This window comes from Melospiza georgiana, chromosome 2 (genome assembly GCF_028018845.1).
Source record: "Melospiza georgiana isolate bMelGeo1 chromosome 2, bMelGeo1.pri, whole genome shotgun sequence".
NCBI lineage: Eukaryota > Metazoa > Chordata > Aves > Passeriformes > Passerellidae > Melospiza > Melospiza georgiana.
This window is the reverse complement of record NC_080431.1, coordinates 93,399,010-93,424,895: the sequence shown is the minus strand read 5'-3', so window position 1 is coordinate 93,424,895 and position 25,886 is coordinate 93,399,010. Positions and strand designations below refer to the sequence as shown.

The 25,886-nt window shown below is 37.0% G+C and overlaps 1 protein-coding gene across 2 annotated transcripts in view; it reads right to left on the bottom strand.

Moving 5' to 3' along the window:
- CBLB (Cbl proto-oncogene B) overlaps positions 1-25,886 on the bottom strand; it is a 126,501-nt gene that overhangs the window by 6,607 nt on the left and 94,008 nt on the right. The window contains exons 11-18 of one of the 2 annotated variants that reach the window (XM_058018519.1): positions 18,691-18,876; positions 13,899-14,264; positions 12,034-12,128; positions 8,545-8,688; positions 4,519-4,598; positions 4,286-4,417; positions 2,884-3,021; positions 315-434 (exon numbers count right to left, since the gene is read on the bottom strand). In XM_058018519.1, the coding sequence (XP_057874502.1) occupies positions 315-434; positions 2,884-3,021; positions 4,286-4,417; positions 4,519-4,598; positions 8,545-8,688; positions 12,034-12,128; positions 13,899-14,264; positions 18,691-18,876 (1,261 nt within the window). The remainder of the gene's footprint in view (positions 1-314; positions 435-2,883; positions 3,022-4,285; positions 4,418-4,518; positions 4,599-8,544; positions 8,689-12,033; positions 12,129-13,898; positions 14,265-18,690; positions 18,877-25,886) is intronic. The other variant, XM_058018520.1, reaches the window with a different exon arrangement.

Genomic DNA, 25,886 nt, shown 5'->3' with positions numbered 1-25,886 from the left:
TCTCCTATGAGCTTGAAAGGTGTCAGGAAAATCTCTGCCTTTCTCAAAAAATAAGGAACACTATAACTGACATAAGCATTCAGTTTGGCAGCTAGCAAAATGGAGCTATATACACCTACACACAACAAGTAGCCACTTCTACCTCTATTGCAGAACTTAAGTCTGTTACCCTTTGATGATTTCATTCTTTTGTAAAGCAACATTGCCATTGCAATTTGTTGTGCAGAATGACAAAAAACTCATTGGACTTTATGGATGAAAGTTATATTCTTCACAGAATTGTAATTTTCTACAAGAACAGTTTTCTGCCTTACCTGAAGATGGAGGAAGTTGATCATAGTCTTGAGATGTCCTATTTGTTTTGACATTTTCACCAGGTGCTCTCCGAGCAGGTGGCAAAGGAACATGACCAGTTATTGAGTCAAAATGGGGATCTGTGATAAAAGAATTAAAAAAGTGTCTTAGAATAATCAGAATTACTATCTGAGGGAGGGCTCAAGCATAGAAGGTAGGATTAGAGTAGCCTCCCATCATGCAGAGAAACCATGAATCCAGAGGTGTCCTCTGACAGCACATGCACATAAAACTCCAAATTCAGCGTTCACAGTACACATGTAAATATGATTTGAAGTGACAAACACAGGAGCACAGCTCAAAGGTGGTCTGTCCTGCACTGACTGTGGTCTCTTCTCACATCCATGAGGCACTTTTCAACCACCCAACCCTGATGGTGCTGGGATTGTGCCTGGCAAAGCATAGAAGACGTTGCAGTGCCTGAAGCAGCACAATTAGAAACATCCCAGCTATTCAGTTTGCTTAGAGCTTCATTATACTTCTATGCTTTGCAGTTCATAAAGACTGCAGGGCTGATTTCCTATTCATACAGTCCCAACTGTGGGTAAATATTACAGGGACAGAATTTGAAAAATTAAGTAAGTAAGAATTTTGATTTATTGTCCACTTATTTTCTTTCTTCTTTGGATACCAAAGGTGCTGCTGAGCAAGTGCAGATCCATCCTGGATCTGGCTTCTGCTCTGGACTCAGTGCTTGCAGAGTGTTTGTTTTGTATGTGAGAACAACTTTTCACTGGTGTTGATGATGAGGTTATTATTCTAATCTGACAGGCTCTGATGGATAGCTGAGAAATCACCCTCAAGACTTGTATGGAAACCAATCATCAAAAACTCTTCATAAATCTTCTACAACAGATTATGTGACAAGATGCAAAGTGAGTAATATGGCTTTAGAAATACCATATGAATAAAAAAAGACCAATTCACACAACCATGCATGCCTAACTAGATGCAATACATTGCTAAGATTAATGAGAACTGCTGCTGCACGATTGTACTCCTTATGCAAATATGAATAGCAATATATGGCTTTAGATACATATTCCAGATATTTATTTTAAAGCTATTAAATTTTTTTAACATTATCAGTGACGTTCTTAGATTATCTGGAGGTTACACTTAAACATGCAAAACTCTGCATGTTTCTGGACACTGGGCACAGGCAGATGGAGCCTGTGTGCATCTGTGTGTGAGGGCTCCTATTTTTCCTCTCCATTCCCATCAGAATTGAATGGTGCAGTGTGTGTTTCTGCATCAGATGATACAATTGCGGCACCCACTCTGACTAGACTGCTGAAGTAGTTTTTCTTTTGAAGTGTACAAGATAAAACCACACTGCACTTATGAACATCAACCTTTAAATTCTGTAGCATGCTAAATCTTTTCACCTGGATGCATTCAGCAACTTAGATGAGAAAGTAACACACTGAGTTGAATTTGCATTACAAAATACACAAAGCTTTGGCAAATTACTCAATGTCAGGCCTTAACTGACAGGAAAACATACATAATGAAAACATTCCATAAAAGGTCACTGCACTTCAACCTAAAGTAGCTCCCTTTCCACTCACACAGGTCAGCCAAACACCAGAGAACCTGTCAGGCCATCATTCAGCTGCACATGACTGCTTGTCATTCACATTCTGGCCTTCCTGTGAAACCATCACCAAAACATTTCATTTTATCCCTCTTCACAGAGCTTCTAAGAAAAACAGAGAGGGGGAAGACAACACCTAACCCCACCACAAAGCAGATCATCCCTGAAAATATTCACACAAAAGGTAAACTTAAAGACACCAACATCCTTTGAAAGCTTCCACAGAGAAAAAAAAAATTAAAAATCCCTTCACAGACATGTACTATAACCCACAAAAATCCTGCTGTAATGTGTATCATAATCAGCAAATCTATTCAACTTCATTAACCTAAAAATAGGACTCTTTTCAACTCAAAGACAAAAATCATAAACTGTAAACAGTTTTCATACCTTTTATAAGCAAAATACCAGGCTGAATGTATCACAGTCATTTACAAGGAAAGATAGCTGAAAACCTGACTTAGCAAAAAGGTTATGAATCCTATGACTTAGCAACTGTATTCACAACACAGTTTAGCAGCAAACTTTTACAACAGTTCTAACAAAGCAGAATACTCTTTTCTCTTATTTTATAGCTTCTTTCAAAGTTTCAACTTGAAAACATCCCTTATGAATTATGTTTTACTATTTAAAACAATGGAGTTGACAAAAATATACAGACTAATATTAGAGATTACAACAGAAAACTACAATTTACAAAATTTCTAGCCTGATATAGACATACTGACCTCATTTTATGACTTTGTGATAATGAAAAGTGAAGTCTTTCTATTTTCTGAGTAGCTTCACCTTCACCATTTAAAATTTTGATTTTTTTTTTTATATTTTGTATAATGACCTCTGAGGCCTGGTGACAACTTTAACACTGAACAGATAAACTTCTGAAGTAAAGGCAAATAAAACGAAACATGCTGTTTCCTCTGTATTCCTACCAGAATGAAGGAACAGTTCATGTCCTGATGAGGGTCGGCTCCCTGAGCCTGCAGGTTTTGTGTGCTCAATCATGCTGTGCCGAGCAGGTGGTGGTGGTGGTGGGAGTGAGGGGGGTGAGCTGTCAAATGCATCTTCACCTGCAGTTTAGAAATGAATTATTAGATGAGCAAAACTTCATTAATAACTGTAGAATAAAGAATAAAGATTAAACTTTATTTTTCTCTGGCTGCTGAGGTCTTTACTCCTATGATTCTAAGCAGTTCAGTGACTCCAGTAATGAAATTGTAAACCTGACTGTTAATAGCCACAGTCCTCTTCTAAAACATGCTCTGAATGACCTTTTGCAGTGCTCAGTTTCTTTGCTGGGATGGAAGGAGAGATTGCTTTTAGTGGCTCAATTGCCAAGAGTGTACTACAATGAAGGCTTCACAGAGTATCACGGTAGAATAACAGCTGTATTTCAGTGGCTGAGCAAGTGTATTTATATACAAACACCAAAGCTGACTGCACTCAGTCTGCTACATTTATGCTGTGTATTATCTCTATCTGCTGTTCAGAAGCTCTGACTCCAGATATAAACAGAATTTTCCAGAGCTTGGCAAAAGAATGCACCTCTTATACAAAGGTGCTGCAAGAAGGAGTTATCAAGCACCGTGATTTTTATGTGTTATTTTGCCTTCATTTCTCCTGCATCTCAGGAACACTTCAGGGACCAGAGAGAGCATAAAATGTTCAAAAGGTTTTATGGAACCAGAAATTTGGATGCTGACACATAGAGACATAACCATGCAGCTGAGTTTGTCAATGATAGTGTGGGTGGTCCCCAAGCATAGCACCAATATATATGCAGAGATCACTGATTTTTGTGTAGGAGAAGAGAACAGAAATCAGGGTTGGAAAAGAGAGCTTTTGGTGCCTGTAGACAGCAGTGAGTTTTGAACTGTCCCCTGATGGGGGAAAAAAATCCCAGAAATTAACCTATTAATTTAATTTAGTGGTTTAGTTTTTTTACTCAAATACCATATTTTTGGCATTCTTCTTTGTATTTGATAAAATAAATGCAATTATTTAGGCTACAGTAGAAAAAAATGCTCCACCACTGCATTAAATTGCAATGCTCAAACTTAGTAAGAGACGATTAAAATTTAATTTAGGGAAAATGGTTTTTACTTTTCTGTATAACTGGAATACAGATGTAGTATACCTTTTTGTCTGTCTCAAGTGAGGCCTTACAAACAGACTCCAAATGACACAAAATATTGACTGACAGCTGTAATACTTAGCTCATAGCCTATTTGGTACTCCTAACCTACTCAACAATGGCTGCTTTTTAGTAAACATGTCATTTAGTTCATCTGGGCAGTGTTAACCATTACATGTAATCAGCAAAAAGTCTGCAACCTAAAGGGGGCACCAGAAGATCATAATCGGAGGGTGTCCTGTTGAGCAAAGAGCTGTGTTTGGGGTTGTCTCTGGCAGGAGGCCGTGCAGGAGGCAAAGGTACCGGAACAGTAGGTGCATCATAGACATCTCCTGAATGACACAACCACAAGAAGTCAGTGTTTTCCTGCTGCACCCCTAGGGCAGCACAGAGTCAATCTTGTCAGCAAACAAGGAAAAAATAAAAAGCGTACCTGACTCTGGATGTTTCGATTTCTTTATCTCGGAAGTAGCACCGTGGGTTCCATTCGCGCATTGGCCGTTCTCACACACCCTGAAGACAGACATTAAGCAGGAAGCAATCAACCATTCAGCCAAGCATTAATTAATTCCCTGAATGAGCAGTACCTGGCAGTTCACCATATGGAAATGAATCAGTGACAACAAGATGCATCTTTTTTAAATTTTACATTTTTAGATGTGGAGAGCAGATACTGGTTATCCCTCATTAAAACTGCTTTGAAGGATTATACTAATTTCTCGGTGATGTAGTGACATGGCTTAAAATAACACAGGCTGCAATACAAGCTAGGGGAAGAACTAACATTAAACACAGTCCTCACTTCAGAGCTCAGGTCATTACTTTATTCACACAGTTACATCACAGGCTCAATATTAGCTCACCTTCACAGATGCTGAATTTTCCCTAGCAGAATTATGAGAAAAGGGAAATGTGGATTTTATAATGTAATTATCCACACCAAAGCACACCAGAAAAACCATTAAACAAAACACAAGAAACACAAAAAAATCCAAACAGAACACCACAATACACATTAATAATAAATTTTGACTCGACTTTGCCAAACATTAAAAAACCCCAGTAAAAACCCCCAAAACTGAACTAGCCAAAGCAGTTTTGCAGGAACGTATTCATTTCTCTATCAAAAATTGAGCCTTGCTGATACTTCCACCACAGTTTACTGATTTTTTTTTTAAATGGATGCATATTCTGCCCTCAAAACTTAGCAACAGTATCAAATTAATATGAAAATTATCCAACCAAACATTAAAGACTGACTACAATCTTGCTGAAAATATTGGAGATTATTTTTGTAAGAAGACTTTGTTCAAACATGGCAGGGAAAAACACTGAAGAAACCTTATCATAATCTTAAATATTGTTTACAAATACAAAAGAGCCAGGAAATCACTCCTGTAACTGTGGGCTTTGCATAATAAGAAAGAACCAGAGATTTTGCTTGGAAAAAGGCTACCATGCTAAGTAACTCCAGCTTAAAGATAAAGATCCTATTCCACCATGCACTATTATCATTAAACACTGGGAAATCTGCTAGAGTTATATGCAGCAAAAAGTTCAGATTTTGGGTTTCTACCAACAGTATTAATAAACCTATCAGCTTGGCCAAATGGAAAGGAAGAATTAATAAGGGTCTGGAATTTTTTACAAGATTCCTTATAAACAGGAAAGGGGAAGTGAATTGCATTTGTGGTCCCAAGAGTTACAACTAGGAGTAATGAAATAAATATAAGAATAATTGTAAGATTTAAAAACAAACTAAAGCCCCTAATGGTAAGAGATCTTTTGCTATAAATTAATTTCCCCAGAGAAGTGGTAGAGGAAGTGTTGTTTCCTTCTTTGACATTAGATTGGTTCAATCTTTCAAATGCAGTGGATGCAACACTTCCTCTGACTCCTCACAATATACACTAAGTAATTAAGAATATCTTCTACTCGATTTTTAATGAATTATGCATTTTCAATAATGTCACTAGCCACAGGCAGCAAGGTAACTTAACATGGCAGCACTTCAGAAGTAATCAGTCCATGATGAGCCCAGCCAAGTAATCAGTTTACAAACAATGCTGAAATGCCTGTTTACATTAACAGTAAACACCAGAAAAAAGGACATCAAATGAGTACTAACAAGCAAGCTTTCTGTCCTTTCCCCCTTTAGAAAAAAAACTTTATTAAAAAAAAGACAGCAAATGTAATAATGTAACATTCTTCTAAAATTAGTCTAATTAGTAATGCTGAAATTCTTTCCTTTTATTTCTTGTTCCTGAACTGATGTTCAGCAGTAACAAAGCAGACAATTCAATGATCTGCCTGAGAGTAAGACTGTGAATCGTTTTTTGTATTATTCTTGAGATATTTTTAGCAATGTCATATCTACAGGTAAAAGAGACAAAAGGTAACACAAATTTGAGAGTAGGATGGAGCAGTTACATAATTCTAACCTACAAAACATTCTGACAAAATTTTTAAGCTCTTTAGTTTACTGAAAACTCCGAATACTATCCAAAAAGTTAGGGACAAACACTTTGGGAAGAGATAAGAGAAAGTGACACAAGGGGAAAAAAATGGAATGTATAAAAATTTTATAACATTAAAAAAAAAGTTGATAACAGTTTTGATGGACAATAAAGAGAAGTTAAGTTTCACTGAAACAAAACATCCCTCCCATGTTACTTAATGAAATGCATTAAAAGAACACATCAGCCAGGAAACAGATTCCTGCTTGAAAACTTTAGCTCAGCTTTCACATCTAAGCAGTGACATTAGCTAAAAGAAGACATTTTAAGCATGCGGAACACCAGACTATTTTTTTAATGCCTAGGAGAATGGTTGGAGGTAATTTTTTTTTTTTATCAGAATGTATAATAAGAGGAGTTGGTGGTTTAATCATGGAGCAACTTGAATTGCAAACCAAGGCATTTTATCTGTGGCAAGTCGTGAATTCATGTAAAAAAACCCACAATACACACAGTAAAACTGGAGAAAATTGGGAAATGATCTTTCTATCTATAGCCTCAATTAATAATTCCAAGGGTCTTGTAAAATACTGTACCAGCCAACTGAAGGCCTCAAATATTTTTTTCTGTAACATAAAAATCATAAGATTCTATTTCTCCAGTTTCTTATTTTCTCAAGAACCTTTCAGTTTGAATCTATTTGCATCATTCCCACACAAAAGCACAACACGATCCTATTAAAATGGCATAGGAATAAATGGAATTTTTTTTCTTCTTGCTTAGAATTTTTTTCTTTTTGCTTTCCATTTTTTTTGCTCAGTCAATACAGTTTTATTTATAATTGGGTTTGGTTTTTTTTTTTTTTGTTTTAAGTCTCATAAAGAGACTAAGTTCTGAAGTTCAATAAGCTTTGGCAACTGCACAATATTCATGTCTATGCAATGAAGCCTGGATCAGGATTTTTAAGAGAGAATTTTTAACCTGCATGCAAAGAATGATCACATTATGAATGATCAAGCTTTTTTCCAGCTGCTTTAAATTATTACTTAAAAGATATAACAATCATTATTGGCTGATTCTGGGTTGAGCTTTATTGATAGTGGGTCCTCAACATCACATTCTGACAGAGAGGGGGGAAAAAAAATCGCAATACATCACAAAATTTTTTAATCACAGGAAGGTCTAAATTTTTTAGACCAATGCTTGATTTTAATATCATACTTGTGACCTACAAGACCAATAAAACATTTGCCCTTTTCCCCCCCAGTGACTCCAGAGTTATTGTTTTAATTCCAGCCATTCATATCGTTTTAAGGAGCAAAGTTCAGCAGGAATGGCACAGCCTTCAGTTGCCACGTCCCTTGCTCCAAGTCTCCTTGTCATAATCCATTAGTAATTCTGAACAGTGAAAGTTTGGAGGGATTGTTTCAGAATATATTTAAAGCTAAGGAGACATATTTCACCTGTATTTAAAAAGGTTCTATTTCTGAGAAGCATAAAGAAAATATACTGCCAAATGGGCTCAAAAAGCTAAAAAGACACACTATACATTGGGGAAAAATGTACATACAGCTGCCAGTTCACATACTTTTCAGTACTGCTTTGCTTTTAAATTGCATTATATAAAATGTGAAAGGCTAAGAATTTCAAAGCTGACTGGAAATTTCAGTCACACAATTCTCCTTAAAATTAAATTGGAAAGAGTTTTAGGGCTTGTATCTCCTGGTCAGTTCTGAAAACCTCAATGTAAGGGGAAAAAAAAAGGATCCCAACTGCAGAAATGGTATCCAAAGGCAAAAAATACCCAGTTCTGACACAAGAGAGATTCAATGATGTGAATTTCATAGGTTTGTATCTGTGGCAGTGGCCAAATGAAACAGAAGCATGGGTAATCCCAGCTTAGGAGGCAGGCAAGCTTAACCATCATTACAGAATCCAGTTAATTTTGGGAAAAGCAGAGGTTTTGTAAATAAAATTTTTTCAAGACTGCTAAATCACCTTACCGAGCAAGAGGTTTTATATTATGACCATGAGGTGGTTGTGAGCTCAGTATTACAGGATGTGAAGAAGGAATTTTGTATTCATCATCATCATCTGGGTGTTCCCTTGATTTATCAGACAGAGAATTTGCTGAAGGACCAGGGCACCTAAGGAGATTAGAGAAATAATGGTTTATCTTCAGCTGTTTGGTACTTGACCTCAGATAATACTGAAAATACTTTGCTTTAGCCCAAACATCCTTAATATATCTACTACATATAAGGCAACAAGAGCACCATGAGAAGCATACTTGCAAGGGTACTGACTTTTTGCCACTGAGAATGCATAGAGCAAAGGGCAGCTGCTCTTCTAAGAGTTAAACAGCTACTTGAAGCAAGCACAACATAGCAGAGAACTGCAAAGAATTAGAGTATTAAATAGGCACTTGCAAGACTCAGCCTGTTTGCACTTACCAAAAGCACTGAATAAAAGTTAATTCAGGACAAAAGGTGGGGGACTATGACTTCACCTTCACAGTTTCGTTAGCAAGATGGGACAGACAGCAAGAGGAGAAACAACTTTTGGTGCTACTTCTCCCTCAACTACCTCAAGGCAACTAAATATTCCTAATATATTCACAGACAAAAGGGGCTTGGAATTGGATGCATCATTACATACTCAGGAACGGATGCTTCCTCATGCAAAATATCACTGTGGTTTATGGTGCTTTGGAGACAAAGAGTCTGCTACTGATGTAGCAAAATGGGAGCTACTCACTGGAATGCAACAAACACTACTTGAAAATTTTGAAGTTTTGGGGAAGAATCACTCTGTATCTTTGATATAAGAGTTATAGATGTCATTTCAGGAATAAAACAGCAACTTGATCAAAACTGCTGAAACAGTCTGACATAATTACACAAGTCCAATTAAAAATAACTATTTTCACATGTTTAGTCAAAAACATAGGGGCTGAGTGGAAAATAAAAATCAGATGTTCAGTTAGCAAGAGTCCAATATTTCATTACTGAGTTTATAACAACTACTTTAGTAAAAAAAAAAAATCAGTACTGTTTCCAGGAAAAATAAAAAACCCCAACAAAAACCTCCAGCGCTTTTCTATTAATGTAGCTTTTTAAGAAAAAAAAGGTCGTATTTGTAACATTATATTCAGTAAAAGCTGATTAAACTATTTAAGTAGGCATATTATAGAATTGTGAAATTTCCAATAAGAGTAATTTTGACTCCTTGTTATTTAGAATAAGACATTTCATACATTATCAATGTATCCTTCAGTCAAATGTTTGAAATTACAGACGGATTATAACAAGTAGAAAGAACAGAATGCCTTGGAGCTATATGAAACAAACCAGCTCTCAGTCCAACACACTGCACAGATTGGAGAGCATGAAAAAAATGAGCAACTTGCTCAGATTAATTGGAGTAGCACAGTTGTGAAAAGCAGAGTATTTTGAATCAAGTACAGTTCAACATTTACGAGTGCTGAGTGCAGTCACTTCAACAGGAGGAAAAATAGACTATAAAAATATTCTCTCTGACATTTCCAAATAAATCATGCTAGATATTATTTGAGTTACATTTTTTGAAAGCAATTGTGGTTGGTGGAAATTGCTGTTTTTAAAGAGTTTTTCCCCTTCCTCCCCAGTTTTTCCACCTACATATTGTCACCCAATATTAAAGATTACCAGCATATTTCCTAGTGGTGACAAAAACTTAATTTTAAATAAATTGAAAATAGACATATTCATGTTTAAAGAAAGAACATACAATGATCATTTTTAACAGTCATTCCATGTGGTATTTTAGTAATTAGATAATTTGAACTTCTTACTCCTAATGTTATGTATTGATAATTTTATGCTTTAAAAATCAAAATCTAAAATTGCCCATGCAATTTTTAAAAGGTGTAAGTACAAAACAGAAACGAAAGTTAACTTTTTCCTCAAAAATCAATAGAGTTTAGTTTTCACAAATGAAGGCTTTTCCTTCTTCCTGGAATTCATCAGTTTTCTATTCAGAAATCTTTGGTTAATAAAAGAATTTCTTTTGACCAAGCAGAAGTCACACATTCTAGCTTTGGATTGGCCTGACAGGGATTTTGTGCCTGTGCATACTGTTATAATATTGTGTGGACTTTCTAGTGTTCTGTGTATACACTGTTCTTCGGTTCTAAGTTACATCTGCAAGTATCTGAGTGAAAAAATGGGATTCCCATGAAGTAGGATGTTTTTCCATGCCATGACACACAGAAATTAGAGCATTTCCCTCTTCAGAATTTCATTGTTATGAAATAAACAGACTAAGAATGGAACAGATTACATGAGTCATCCAACTGGTACTCCTCTGAGACCCTACCTCAATCAGGTTACATCCCAACATTTAATTACAGGTATGTCTGGATAACAGGCTAAAATTTTCTTCTGAACTGAAAACAGGCATGGAGAGCTTCACCTCAGCAACTGCTCCACCTGAAAATAGGCTTCTAAATAAAAAAGTCAATGCTCCACTGCACCTTTATTGTAGGGCTCGGTGAGAAAAAACCCAGCATATTAATAAAATGCTGAAATGTATTTGTCTTCTCTATTAAAGCTAACTGAACACAAAAATGGAATGAGAAAGTTCTCAGGACTAATATGAACTGACTGTCCAATTATATTATTTAACAGCAAGAATCACAAGCAGAACATTGGAAAGAAGTAGAATAGCATTATTGTGATATGATCCAATTTCCTTACGAAAACACAAAATAAGGACAGACCACATTACAGGACTTCCAAGCTTTCAACTTAAAATATATCTAGTTCTGTACAAAATCCTGTGTCATTCAGAGTTTGAAGATACTTGCTATGACAGCAACATCTTTATTTAAAAATAAAAAGTCATTTTACTGGAAGACTAACAGTAGTCTGCGCTTGGAATGACAAATCTTCCTATGTTCTGGAACTCAGAAACGTTGATCATATTTAAAATTATATAAAATGGTTTGGGTTTGGTTGGTTGTTTTTTAGCCACAACAAATAAGAGATGATAGTGTGAACCTTGGATAAAGCTCCATGTACTGAAAGCCCAGAAAGTCTGACTAGATTAGGGGCAGAACAGTGACAGAACACATTTTTTAGCCCTAGCACTCTCCCTAGAATCTGTCATCTCCTGTGACAAATAGCTCTGACCACACTTCTCCTGTAGTAATAGAAGCCAAGCCAGACAGTATCTGCTCTCACTGCCAAATTCCTGAGAGCAAGATCTGCCACAATTTACCCTCTCTCCCTATACAAACATGCTGTGGCAAATTAACATTAGGACTGCTCCCACTTAATCAATACCATTTATGCTTCTTTTGTCAAGGCACATTAAAATTCATGGAAAGCAATGAAGTTACATAAGTTAATTTCTTTCTTTTCCCCATTTTTTCTTTTAGCACCAGAGAGTCAGTGCTATTACCTAACATTAGCTAGCACTTTTCTTTTATATATCTTATATATATAACTTACTTTATACTAGGGATGACAGAGCCAGCTGGAAGAGGGGGTGAAAGCCGTGGAGGGACATCATATTCTTCATTTATCAGATGACCATTGGAAAAAACCTAAAAGTCACACAAATATTACAATGAGTATCTCCTCCTATCACCATGGATATTCATCAACTAGGTATTATACAAGAGACCTTGAGAAGCCTGTGGGTAAAGGCTTTCCCAAGAGTTCACACCACAGAGCTGTCTCTGAAGTGACTCTGAGGCCTCTTTCACCCCATTTTGGAGCTGTAGAACATGTTAGTTTAAAACCTCACCAAAAGAAGTTTCACATGACAGTAACTAGACAGACACTCGGTTACAGCTGAACTGCTTGGGGGAAAATTAAGATTTCAAGATTGCAAAGTGAGAGAGATGAAGTGTAATGGCAAAGCAACGGGTACATCATGCTGAACATATTAATTATTAAAAGAGTGATACAGAGCCTGCCAGAATCCATCCTCTACCCACAGGATTGTCTTTCTAATTCTTGGCTTCTCAATAGCAAAACGTTTATATTATAATTGATATATGAATCAGGGAAGAAAATTCATTCCATGTTTCCCTCATGAATGTAAATATAGCCTGAGATGGTAATTCAGGGTCGCTTCCTCTAATTGAATGGTTCAGATCTACAACCTGAAGATGACAGTTCAAGCAGTACTTGGTTAAAGATCTATGTATGTATCTCCTCCAGACTACACTTCCACACTGACTTGGTATTCTAATTTGAGAAGTACTCATTCCATCAGCTTCAGTATTGTGCTAGACCACAACAAGAATGCTACATGAAGGTACAGTTGAAGATAAAAATCCAGTATCCTTTTAAAATCAACAGAAAATCTGCAGCATTTAAACAACAGCCTAGTTCTAAGTAAAATTTTGGTGCTTCGTCTCAATGCTGAGAAAAGCATTATATAACAATAATTTAATTATAAATAACATCATAGATGACTTAAGTACCTTTCATCACATATGTCAACACCTCTTATCTATAGTAACTCAATTTCAGAAACATACTTTCAAAATAACCAAAACCTCCATCTATATATATATATGGGAATATACTTGCCATATACATGCACATACCAAAAAAAAAAAAAATTAACTGGAGATAGAAAGGTTAAATAGCTTGTGGTCTTGGAAAAAGCAAACAGATGAAAAAAAAGATTTCTAACTACCATGGCTTAACCACAAATCCATCAGTCTAAGCAAGAGCTATGTAGTCTTGCACAAGCTGTGTAGTCTTCAAAAAAACAAAGAGAGGAGCTTTGAGTTAATAATCTCTATGAATAAATTACTGAGCTGCTTTGATAAAAATGATTAGAGCGGAACTAGGAATTTTTTCTTAGGACATCACCATTTGATCTCTTTTCAAAGCTAAGTCTGACCAGCTGTAAATGGCTTTGCAAGTGCCTGAAGCTGCAAAATGCCAGAATTCACCTCTTCTACAACAGAGATAAGTGGATCACCTACTATTCCATCAGAAAATGCACACACAGTTCGGGCACATGACAGTTCCAAAGTGGACTTGAGATGCTGTATTATTACAGCATACATGGATACATTGTTTTAATGATTATTTGTTAGAAGAATATAGCACATCTAGAATATTCTCTCAAAGATATTTTTGACGGTTTTATGTGAAAATTGTATCTCAGACCCTCATATACTGTTGCTTTATAAATTACAGCACTTAACAAGTAATTTATGAGCAGCTTATTCTTAAGCATCAGCAGAAAAGATTCAGAAACCACAAACCAGCACTGGCCAATATAAACAGTGTGCTAGGCAGTGCAAGCCAATGCTGCGGCAGGGTGCGAATTTAGGATTCCCTGGAAATACCTTGGCGCTTTCTGCGGGCAGCTCGTGCCGCCTGTGCTTCCGGATGAATCCCGGCTCCGCGCTGACGCGGCCGTGCCTCCCGTTCACGTTCGCAGTGGCGGTCAGGCCCGCCTTGGGGGAGGCGTCGCCCCCGCCGCGGCAGCCCGCCAGCGGGCCGCTCCCGAACACGTCCCTGGGGCACCAGGCCTCGAGGGGCACGGGCTGCTCCCGGGCGGGCAGGCCCTCGGCCGGGTGCAGGTGCCTGGCGGCTCGGCTCTCCGGCAGCAGCGGCGGCGGCCGCTCCGGCGGCGGCGGAGGAGGGTCTCGCAGCGGAGGTGGCGGCGCTGGCAAAGGCTTGTCCTGCTTCCTCACCATGCAGGGAGAAGACTGAAAGACACAGAAGTTACAAAAAAAATTTAAGTTATGCGGAGGCATGAATGTTGCTCGTGACTGTCATGAGTAGAACAGCTGGCCATTTTTTTAAAAGGTTGCAGAGTTCACAGGTTGGGCCAGTTGCTGCCAGAGTGGAGTTCTAACTGTTTGTTATTGTAATCACCTGTGGTTTTCGTTAACTAATGTCCTGGGTTGACTATATTATGCTTTTATCCCCAATCGTCTCATTCTGTTTATGTTGAATAATAAGTTTTGTACCTTTAAGAGTGTTCCACAGAGTGAAGTGGGGGAGACAAGAAGCGTGCAGTTTGTTTTCAGACACTGCGCTCACTCCTCCACATTCCTGCTCCTGACTGTGTTGTCTGTGGATGAACAGACAACAGGACAGAGCTCTCCTTTGCTCTTAGTTAGTTTTAGCTAGCTGAGGCAGAGAAGTTCCCTGGACTGTTTTTTTTTTTTCCCTTCGGACCTCTTGAAACTGCTCTGGACTGAACACCCAGGAGAGCACCAGCACCTGCAGCTGCGGCCCACCGGGCCAGGCCTGGCCTGCGACAATTCCAGCACCGGAGGGACTGATCAGAGACTGAGTGAGCTGAGCTTCAGCCCAGGGTTTTCTCAGTTTGTCATCTCTTTTAGAGTAGCAAGGGGTCTCATTGTTTGATATTGTGTTGGTTTTATTGTTAATTAAACATTTTTTTTCCAGCTTTCTCCAAGGAAGTATATTTTTCCCTCCCGGACCAGTTGGGGGGAGGGGACGATTGGATCTGCTTTTCCCACCGGAGCTCCTTTGGGGGATTTTTCCCCAAATTTGCTCTAAACCCGGACACTACCTGTCGCGAATGGTTAATGTGAAAAATTCGTGTATTATATGATTGGCTTTTTGCAAATATTAAAATGAATGTTATATGTGTTGTGTTAGAAAGAAATGCTGTATTAATTCTTTTAAGTGCTGTGTTAAATATAGTTTTAGGTTATAAAATTTGTTAAAATAAGAACTATGTTAGTAGGGTTTTTTTAAAGAAAGGAATGAGGCAGTCGCACCAGATAGCAGCCACAGGACACCTAAATCTTTCAGGGAAACGAATTTATTGCCTTCTTATCAGAAGAAACTAACTTCTTCCCGCCTTGAAGGCACTGTTAGAATTAGAAGGAAGAAGTTGACAATGACCAGACAAAATCCTGTGTTTGAATGGAATTTATGCATCATGTATGAAGTGTATGAATATGCAACAGGCTGTTGTTCTTAAGGGTTAATCCTTTGTTAGCAGGAGTCCTTTTCTGGGCTCATGCTGCCCAGAAAAATGTACCCGGACGTCTGTAACTCTTTGCTTTTATTGTCTCATATTGTCCTAATTCAATTTGTCCAAATTGTTATTACTCTAATAGTGTTACTATTCTTTTTAACCATTTTATTACTATTAAACTTTTAAAAATTTTAAAAACAAGTGATTGGCGTTTTTCACAGTTAAGAATTCCCCCTTTGCCGGGTGTCGCCATCGAGTTAGCATGCAAATGACATCAAATCCAGCATGCAATGGGAGAAACCCCTCACCAAACCTAGCCAAAAACCCTTAAAACAACGAGTCAACACAAAACTGATGAATCAAAGTGATGTCTAGACATGAGGAACAGAACCTAATGTCCACTAAGGCCCTTTTTAACCCTCACCCTAACCCAAAGATGTCAGCTAGACAGAGGACCTCGAATGTTGAAGCAGAAAGCAGAGAATCTCCTGATGCTCCCGGTGAATGGAACCCCAGCTCTGCCCACAGAGCAGTGGACACAGCCGCACTCTTCCTCCTCCTCAGAGTCACTCCTGGGAGCAGCGGTGGAGTGAGCGTGGACCCACGGGGTTCTCCTCACCCGAGCTGATCACTTTTAGTAAAGTCATTAAAAAGGAGAAAGGTCTCCTGCTGGTGTTTATTTCAGTGACCAAGTGCAGATTCATCATTTCTGAGCTATTTTCTTGGCCCCATAGCAGTACTTGCCAGGAGGTTAAATGCAGGCCTTGCCGGCATTCTGCAGCCAGCCGGGCCCTTCAGAGAGCATGCCCCCATTTCTGATGTTGCATGAGTAACCCAAGCAAGGAGTATGGAAAGCAGAAATGACAGCTAACTCAGGCAGACTTATTTGACCCATAGTTTTTTCCAGTGTCCTTTGCTTTGATCATGTGAATCACTTATTCATCTACTGAATTGAATTTTGTGGAGTGTTTGGTAAAAACAGGCTTCCTGATGTGGAAGAGAAACCCAAAACCCCAAACAAAATAAAATCCCAGAGGAGTAATTCGCTGACAGCAAATGAGCACAAAAAGCAATGATTAGAGAGCAAGGGGAAGAAGAAAGAATTGTTTCATTTTAAATTATATACCTAGGGATGACTCCAGTCTTTACATGCGCTGTGTTAGAGTGCCAAATCTGTTTGAATTGCAGTTCAGTTTTTCAGGAAGCAGCCCAATTAGTTTGTAGTTTTACTTGCAATTAGCTTATCTCCAAGCAACATTTGTCAGAATACTTGGTTTCTAAGAGTTGAATTATATCATAAATGGTTAAATGTGGTCTAAAATTATGTATGCTAATACTGAAAAGCTGAAACTCAGGTTATCAGGAAAAAAACCTCATAGCTGCACAAATCTGAGCACAAATCTGACAAAACCAAAACATTTTCATTATGACTGAATTACAAATGGCAATTTACAAAGTAATAGTTGGGCCAAGTCTTTACAAAGGTTTTATCTACAGCTACCATAAGAAATCCAGGAAAGATTATTTTCCTGGGAATGTATAATTTTCTTGGACTTTGGTAAGCCTGCATATTATTACCACTTAAAGAAATGGAGGTCACTGAACTTTTTAGTAAGAACAGCATTTGCTATCATTTCATTGGCTAGCCCAGCACTATTCTTCAAGCAGCACCTCAACACGTGACTTGAATTGAAAATAAAGTTATTCTACCTACAGGCTTATGTATATTAAAAGGAAGTAAACTAAATAAAGAACTGTTTAACTCACTTGCTAGTCAAGTAAAATAGTTATTTTCATTGTTAACACAGGAAAAAATTACCCTGATCTAGATTTTTTGTTATACCTTATAGTTATAAATTCTAGTATTTAACTTGAACAAAATAGAAAAGTTGTGGGGGTTTTTTTCCTGAAGGAGTAGTTTTGGCAGGACTAAATGATCTTTTTTCTCTTAAATATAAAATCTTTTAATGTATGAGATTATTCTTTGTTGCCCCCATCCTGTTTCCCTTGTACCCCACAATTTTTTTTCTAGGAAAAGTTTCATGTAAAAAAAGCATTTTCAATGCTTTTTCAAATTTCAAAGCAGCATCAATGCTCTTCCCGGTTTAATTTCTTTTATAAACCAAGAACCCTGCAAAAAACCCCTATTATAGAGCTAGTTTTTAATGGATGTGGGATATGTTTGGTGTATATCCTCAATATGTTATAACTCCTTTGCATAATATAAGAAGTTAAGAAAGAAGATTAAAGAAAGTATTCAAACTTCCATCTTTTCTTCTAAACTGCAAGCCACTAAAATCTTAAAAAGATATTTTCAACCTTAAAGTAAAAACCTGACAAAAGAAGCAAGCTACTTCAAACTGGATTATTATGAGTACATGTGTTTCAAGTCATGTCCTGAACTTGAATTTGAATTAATCATATAAAAATGAAAAATTTTAATCTAATTCACTCTCTCTATACAGCAATTATAATAAAACAATCAACTTGTTACAGAGAGTAGCAAACAGTATTTGTTCTTGTTCATGCTTATCCACTCAAAAAATCATTGAATCTTTAGTATCACTAGTTTTACAAAACACGGCATACAGGCTTATTGGCTATAGAGCCATTATTATGTCCCTTGAAATTTGAGTCCTATTATATGCCATTTAAGGTTTTGAAAGCAGTGCATCTGCACATATTTTTCTTGTAAGGACACTGTGGAAATTGAACATAAATCATCATGAAAGGAAAACATATAATTTTAATGAGATAATGACCTTTAAATCTATTTTCAGGAAAGTTTAGCTTCTATTTATTTTCATTAATCAGAGTTTGTTACAGAACTGATCCATTACTGTAACATCTTTCAAATTCTGACCATAACCAAGTACAATATAATCATCAGACAAATTGAAGTCATTTTTGACCAATACATGCAGCCAGAAATATTTAACTACATAAGGTATTATGGAAAAACAAGACTTCATTAATATGGATCTAATCTAAAGTTTCTTTAAACTAGAAGGAATTAAAGTTCTTTTGGGCAGAGCAAAATCCTGAAAAAAGCAATATCCATGGAAAGGTTTGAAACAGTCCACTTTACAAAACAAACAAGAAGCTCACCTTGGAAAAAAGCAAATGCAAAATATAAGCATTCTTATATCCAGAAATAAAGGTTCAGTAATAATTACCTTGGGTGACCCGGTTGGGCTGGCACACGGTGACCGTGCTACTCCCTTCTGAATCAGATCCAGACGGGGAGGGACAGGAGGAAGACTAAGATGAGGGATTTGCAGGGGGTCTGGAAGTGGTTTTCTTCTTTGTGCAAGAGGGGAAGATCCTGGGGAAGTCACTGGTGAATTCTGCCTGTCATTGCACTTCAGGAGAGAAAAAATAAAATTATCTTTTACCTGATGATCAAGTGTACAACTTCCATTCCCCAACTAAAACATTTGATACTTCTCAGATACTTACTAAGAGTCAATTATAATAGTTATTTTTCATAATGGACATCTGGACAGTAGAGCTCATCTTATAGTTACTGAAAAAGAAGTCTACAAGTCATTCTATCTCAAAATTAAGACCCATGTTAACTTGTGGTGAAAATAAAAGGATATATATTCCAGTAATTTATATAAAAACCTAACAATAACTGCCAAATGTAAGGGAAAAAAATCATAAATTCTATCATAGCACTGCTACCCTTGCTGACTTTTTTATTAATAGAGAGTACTCAATCTAAATTTCTACAAATTACTCTGAAAAGCTGGACATCCATGATATTGCCTGCTACTACCTACTGCCCATTTCAAATCATCCTTCCATACAAAACAGAATGTAGGTCTTCTGAAAATTTACCAATCAAAGTCACCAGCAAGATATCAGGGAAAGAAGCAAAATCAACAAAAAAAATATGAAGGGATTATAAAAATAATTTTAGAACAATTTAATCACTTAAGCAAATACTGAAGTAACAACACAAACATTTAACTTCCCTCTCCAGGGACAAATTATGATTACTTTTTTCCCTGACCTGTCCTTTCAAATTCATCCAAATAGGACTCCACCCAATTTTGCAACTCGTCCCTACCCCTCATCTGGCTCAGTTCTAACAAACAGAGCTCAGGTGTTTGTTCAAGTTATTTCCATGAACTCACTAAATGTCTGTGCTGTTCTGTGCTTTCCCCAGGAGTAGACACAAGTAGCAGGAGGACATTCCCACCAGTGATCAGCTTTGGGCCCCTAGTACACTGAGGCATCCCACTGTTCTCAAATCACAGCTTGCCTACAGAGGCAAACAAACCACCCATCTTTGGCCTAAACCCCTTGGATAAACTTCCCCCTCTCTTCATAAGCTTTTTCTCATGAATGCTGAACATCTCACAGTGATAACTGGGAGGAGACTAGAAAGTTCTTTAACAAGAAAACAAATAAGCAACACTACCTTTCTTTACACACAATCATTATGTTAAGAAACCGGACACTTCATAAATTCAAAAGCAGAGTGAGGAGAAGGATCTAGAGCATGGATCCTTATCAATGCTCTGTACTACAGCTTAGTTTAATATCCTGTTCTATACAACAGGGATTGCTACCACATTTCCTTCAAAAATAGAAGCCACCACAGTATTATTGTCAACAGTGCACAAAAAAGCAGGAGAGGAGTGAGAAGATGTTGAAAGCTACAAGGGTGATGTGCAACTCCATCATCAGGATGATTTTTTTGGTTGTTCTTTAGAGTCTTCCCCACTTCATTGACATGTGCAAGCTCAATGTCACAATAAACATTCAAATTCAAGAGACAGAGCAGTTTAAAGTTTGTGGTTTTCATGGCTACCAGAAGTTTCTCAGTTTCTCCCTTCAATGAAGAGGGCTCAATATTCATATTAAATGCTTTGAATAGTCTTTAAACTTTCTTTGTTTCCTTTAACTGGTGAATGACCCTGTCCTTGACGAGAAGACCACAAAGATAAGCACATAAATTACCAAAGCATTTAGCCTCTCAACATTAAGGAATGCTGAATAACTAAGCAAGATATGTATCTTGTAAGCATGCCTGAGCAACTGTAATTATAGAATTACTATAAACTGAATGTCAATTCATTTTCCTTATCAGAAGGCATCTATCAGTTAAACAGCATAATAAACACTGTATCATTTAACAGCATTAGTTTTCAAAGTTTAGTTACAACTCCATAAAGCATTCCTGAAAGCCAAGAACTATGCAATACAGTATACTCAAAGGATTGACTTCAGCAGACACAAAATGAATTTGCTTCCCAAATTATCTGAAATAGAACCAAATAAGCAGGTCACACCTCCAAAAAGATTCAATTATTTGAAATAAATGAGAGTGATATAGTTAAGTCTCAGCATTTAATGGTATTGCACAACAATGCATTTCAGCCAGCAGGAATTGTTCCAGAAGAGCAATCATATATGTGATAGGAGTAGGAAACGAAGAGTAAGAAATATAGGAAATACTAAAAACCAATTATTGGACAGGAAACATTTGTACGGAATTTAGGATGTTCTAATTGTCGCATCATCAAACTAATTAACACAATTTCCTGAGAGAGCAACCTGAGAGTCTCAAATGGGAGACTGCCTGGAATTGTACAAATTCCAGCTAAGTGAACAGCGCTGTTGTGATATCATTTTAAGAACACCCCTGTTTCTATCTGGCATCTCTTACACAGTTCTGCTCTAAAAAAATAATTTGGCTAAATGATGCCCTCTTCCCTCAGCGTGCTCACTGGTTCCATCCATGTCAGACTTCTTTTCTCCTGCTGCAACAACAGTCTAGCTTTTGCAGAGACAAAAATCATAGAATATTCACATTTAAAACCCATTCATTTAAAAGTTCAAGTTACTTAAACCCTGATATGCTTTTAAACCCAATGAAGCATGTGATAAACTTCTAGTTCCATATATTAGCTTAGTATTTGGCTACCTCTATGACATTCCACAGACAGTAAACCACAACTAACAAAATGAAATGGAAAATTTTCAAAGTGTGTGAGAGGACTTGAATTTAGGTTTATATCCATGCCTTGTTATGTCTTATTTCAAAATAGCAAAGTAATTTTTCGGTCCCCTGGACTACTACGCTATAGTACAGCCACAATGCCAACAGAACATACTGTGACCCCCACAGATTTCAAAAAGGGAATTGATTATGGCCAACAAGTTAAAGAGTAACTTATCAGGCACAATTAAAAAAAAAAGTTAAATAGCAGCAAGCAAAAGTAGCTTTTCTCCCCCTACAGGGAAGCTTAATATGTATCACCACTTGGTGCTGAAGTAAGAGCAAAAGCTTTGCTGGGACAAATAATTCTTTGTTGGATCCACCGATACTAAAAATAAAACAAAACCAAATATTCCACAGCAGCAAACAGGTTTTCCTTGGCATTCAGTATCAGATTTCCATCATATTCCCAATAAGAAAATGCCATATTTTTCAGTCCACCCCCATCCAACCTGTCCAGCTGCATCATTTGATGAGTGACAGCTAGGCCAACAAGATGGCTGCATCTCATGTGGATACCAAGGCATTAACAGACACACTAATATCTACCCTTTTTGGCACTCTGCTCTCCTAAAATTCCCGTTTGTCACCTATTGGAGGTTTTTGTATGTTTTCTATATCCTGGGAAAAAATGGGCAATGAGAGAGAGCAGTGACAAAAAGCTAAAACAAGCAAGTGATTAAGACACAAACTAGCTCAAATGAACTGGCAGTGACAGAAGACAGACCTTCAGTGTACAAAGGGGCTCTGCTGCACCACACAGAGACCTGTGCAATAAAGATGTAATTAAGGAGAAGAACACAGACTCCTTTGTAACAACATGGACTTCATCTGGTTGGCGTGACTGCTGCCAAGGGAAAAGCAGCTGTGACTTACTTTGCAGTTGTACTGCAGAAGGGACCACACTTGTGTTTTTCCATCAGACGTATTTGTTACTGGCATACACTGGTATCAGTTTGCCCCTAGCAGTTGTGAATTCAAGAAAAATCCTGCTTCCAACACTGATTACAATTTCCAGTCAATTTTTTTTCTGATGGAGATATTAACAGCCAAGCTATTCAATCAAGAGTTTTCAAATACCTTTATGCCAGATAGGTGCATATGAAAAGCATTCTCAACATAAATCCCAATGATTGATTCATTGAGGAATACTACCCTGCCTGTTAATGTCCTTGGAGCAAACTCAAACTGCATGAGACATCTAAGAGGACCCCAGCAGATCTACACCAGAAGTAGTTCTCTGAAGTTTCTTTATTTTTAATCAGGTGAGAGTAACTCACATATTTGTTATTTCTTGTTAAGATAAGCTGTGACCTAGGAAGAACTGTATTATCTTAGCTTAAAACCTTAAATGAGGATATAAATTTACATCACTTAACACTGATGACGGTAAACATGTTTTTAAATCAAGAGATTTATTCCCTTTATCTTTCTTGGCCCAGGAAAATGCATGTGAAGGAGGGAGAGGCAGTGAGGTCTCAGAGTCAGCAGCACACTGCCAAGGGAATCCATAATTAGGGGAGGCACACTGCCTCCCAGCATTTATACTCTGCAAACACTAGTAAGTAATCATTTAAGTAAGTCCCTCCTGTTGAGTGACGTGATCTTAACACATTCCACCAAACAGGTGTACCATTACATAGGAAGCGATATGTATATATCAGTCCAGCTACTGCTGAAGGAATATATGGATATGTATTTCAAGTCTTATTTTACATATTTTTATATTTTATACAATGAAATTAATAACATAATTACTATGTAATACATGCCTTTTTCCATTACCAGAAAAAAGTAGACTTAATAATATGGAAATGAATGAAAACAGCCTCTTCCCATTTATTGAGAGCCAAGGTCTTTTGCCGTGATTTACCAAATTTGACCTAACTTACCTACTGGAAGAAGCCTAGTCATGGCAAACTGTCTTTCAGCCTTGACAATTTGCTATCATTATTTTAAAGTGCAGTGTGGATCAGTCAAACAGTCAGGCTTTTGCACATTCAGATATCTAGGAAATTAATTTCAGAGAAGACAGTAACATCCCAGATGGGGTAACTTCATCTCCTTTTAGATGGAACTGTTTATAAACAATGTTAATTCACTTTAAGGTACTCAAAACCTCGCAGTCTCCTATACTGGTAGAGCCCTCGTCTGTGTTTTCATGGGATATTATTTGGATCAAAAAATTAGCTTAAACACTTATGAATTCAAAATTATTTGCTCTTAGCAAGAACTCCTGCATTATCCATTTTCCTTATTTTCTTTCTTTGTTTTTAAAAGAAGTCAAATTATGCTTTGTTCTAATAAAAATGACAGAGAACTCTTCATTTATTAGGACAATTAAACATTAAACATTATAGAATAACTAACAAGCTCTACTAGACACTCAAATGCCCTCTTTAAAAATTAAAAAAAAAAAAAAAAATTCAATATTTACCTGAGCCTGTAATCTCCATTTTTATTAATGTGCATTTCATAATGTTGTGCTTTGCTAGAACAAAAGATGAGAAGAGGAACATTTTGGGCAATAACTGCATTAGCTAATCTGATACCACGGGGCTGAAATTTCTCGGTGAGGAAACAATTAACAGAGGCTTTTGGCACCACTCCTCCTCTTTCTTTCATTAAGAAATATCTGAAGACAATTTGGAAATAAAAAAATAAGCTGATTGATGAGGCAGATAAACAGCCTAACTGCAGCAGATTTCTCCAAAGCCTCTGTTGGAGTTGATCTGCTGCTACTGCTGACTCTCACACAACACCGAACCAGAACTATTCATTTTTCCTAATGTGTATCCACTTACTAATTCCTTTAAGGAATTCCTTTAAGAAGCTTCATGATTATTTTTTTTCCAAAAGCCGTTTCAAATCTGAGATCTTTCAGAGACTTCAGACACCTCTTAGGAGTTTCGGAGTACAGTTCAGGGGTAGGAGTGATAAACTGCAGAAATGGTATTTTTCTGTTATCTGAGTATTTCCACAATGCATTGTGAAGCCCTACAGTCACTTTCATCAGAGCTCCATGTCTCTGAAACTCTTCTCTTCTAATGAGTTTCACAGCCCAGCTCACTACTAGCCAGAATTTTCTTAGAATGGTCAGCCAGGTGATTTGACACAAATATAGCCCATTTGATTTTCAAGGATTAACAGATTTATGTTGAGAAATCTTACCACAGTCCATGCAATGAACTAAGAATTGAAATATTTGTTCACTGAGACTACAAAGCTACAGCAGTGCCAGCAGGTTGGCTGCAAGAGCTAAATTATTATCTTTGCCACCTAAATTCCATAATTTAAAAAAACTTTGTTACTATTTGTTACTACAACACCATCGTTATGCAGCACCCTGTTCATATGAACAGCGCTAAGGACAAACAAAAGCAAATTTCACAAAGAGTAAAGTTCTACATAATGTCACTGAGAAAAATATAATTTCTTTAAGCAGGTTCCAAAGATACACTGATTAGCAGGAAAAATAAATAATAGTTAAAGAAATAGGCAAGTCTGATGAAGACATTGCTAACAAAAAGTATATATAAACAATGCCATATTACACACAGGTGGTATGATTAAGACCATCACTGCAAAATCAATGGTAACAATTTTAAGAAAACAGCAGCTAAAAATCACCAAATGACACAATAATTCAACAATTTCAAATAAACTTCAAGAGGGTGGCAGAGTGAAGATTTCTTTCATTGAACAATGAAATCAATGAAAAAAAAAAAAAGACCCAAAAGCACTCAAGCACTTGATGGATACCTAAAAGAAGACATCTTATAGTAAACCTATTGTTCCTTCTTTTGATAAAGGCAGAATGCGTTTTTGCCTTATCATGGAAGTGATAGCGTTATAAAAGCCCATCAATTCAAGGCTATCTCACAGAGGTCATGCTACAGACTGCAATTTAAGTCCAGGCAGGAAGGATAAACTGTTCCCAAGGGTAGAGCATGTTGTATTACATACACAACACAAGAATGATTCATAAGCCTTAAGAGGTTAGGAAGGATATCAGAAGCATGTATATTAACTGGCAGATATTCTCAGATATAAGGGTAAAGAACACTTATTTTTAAAACAAATACAATGATAAGGAAATGGAAAAGTAAGATGTTACAAAATTATTTCCAAGACAACAATTCAATCTAGATGACCTTAGTATAAGGAAAAATCTAGTAAATGCTCTGTCAAAATCAGTGTCACATAGCCTCTGACAATATCTATTCCAGGCTAAAATAGAGTAGTAAAAACTATCACCATAAAATAAACTTCTGTCAATGATAGTGCTTATTTATCTGTAATAAAATCTCCTGCAAAAAAGATCTCAGAATTTAACACAGAGCCCTTTCAGCACAAAAA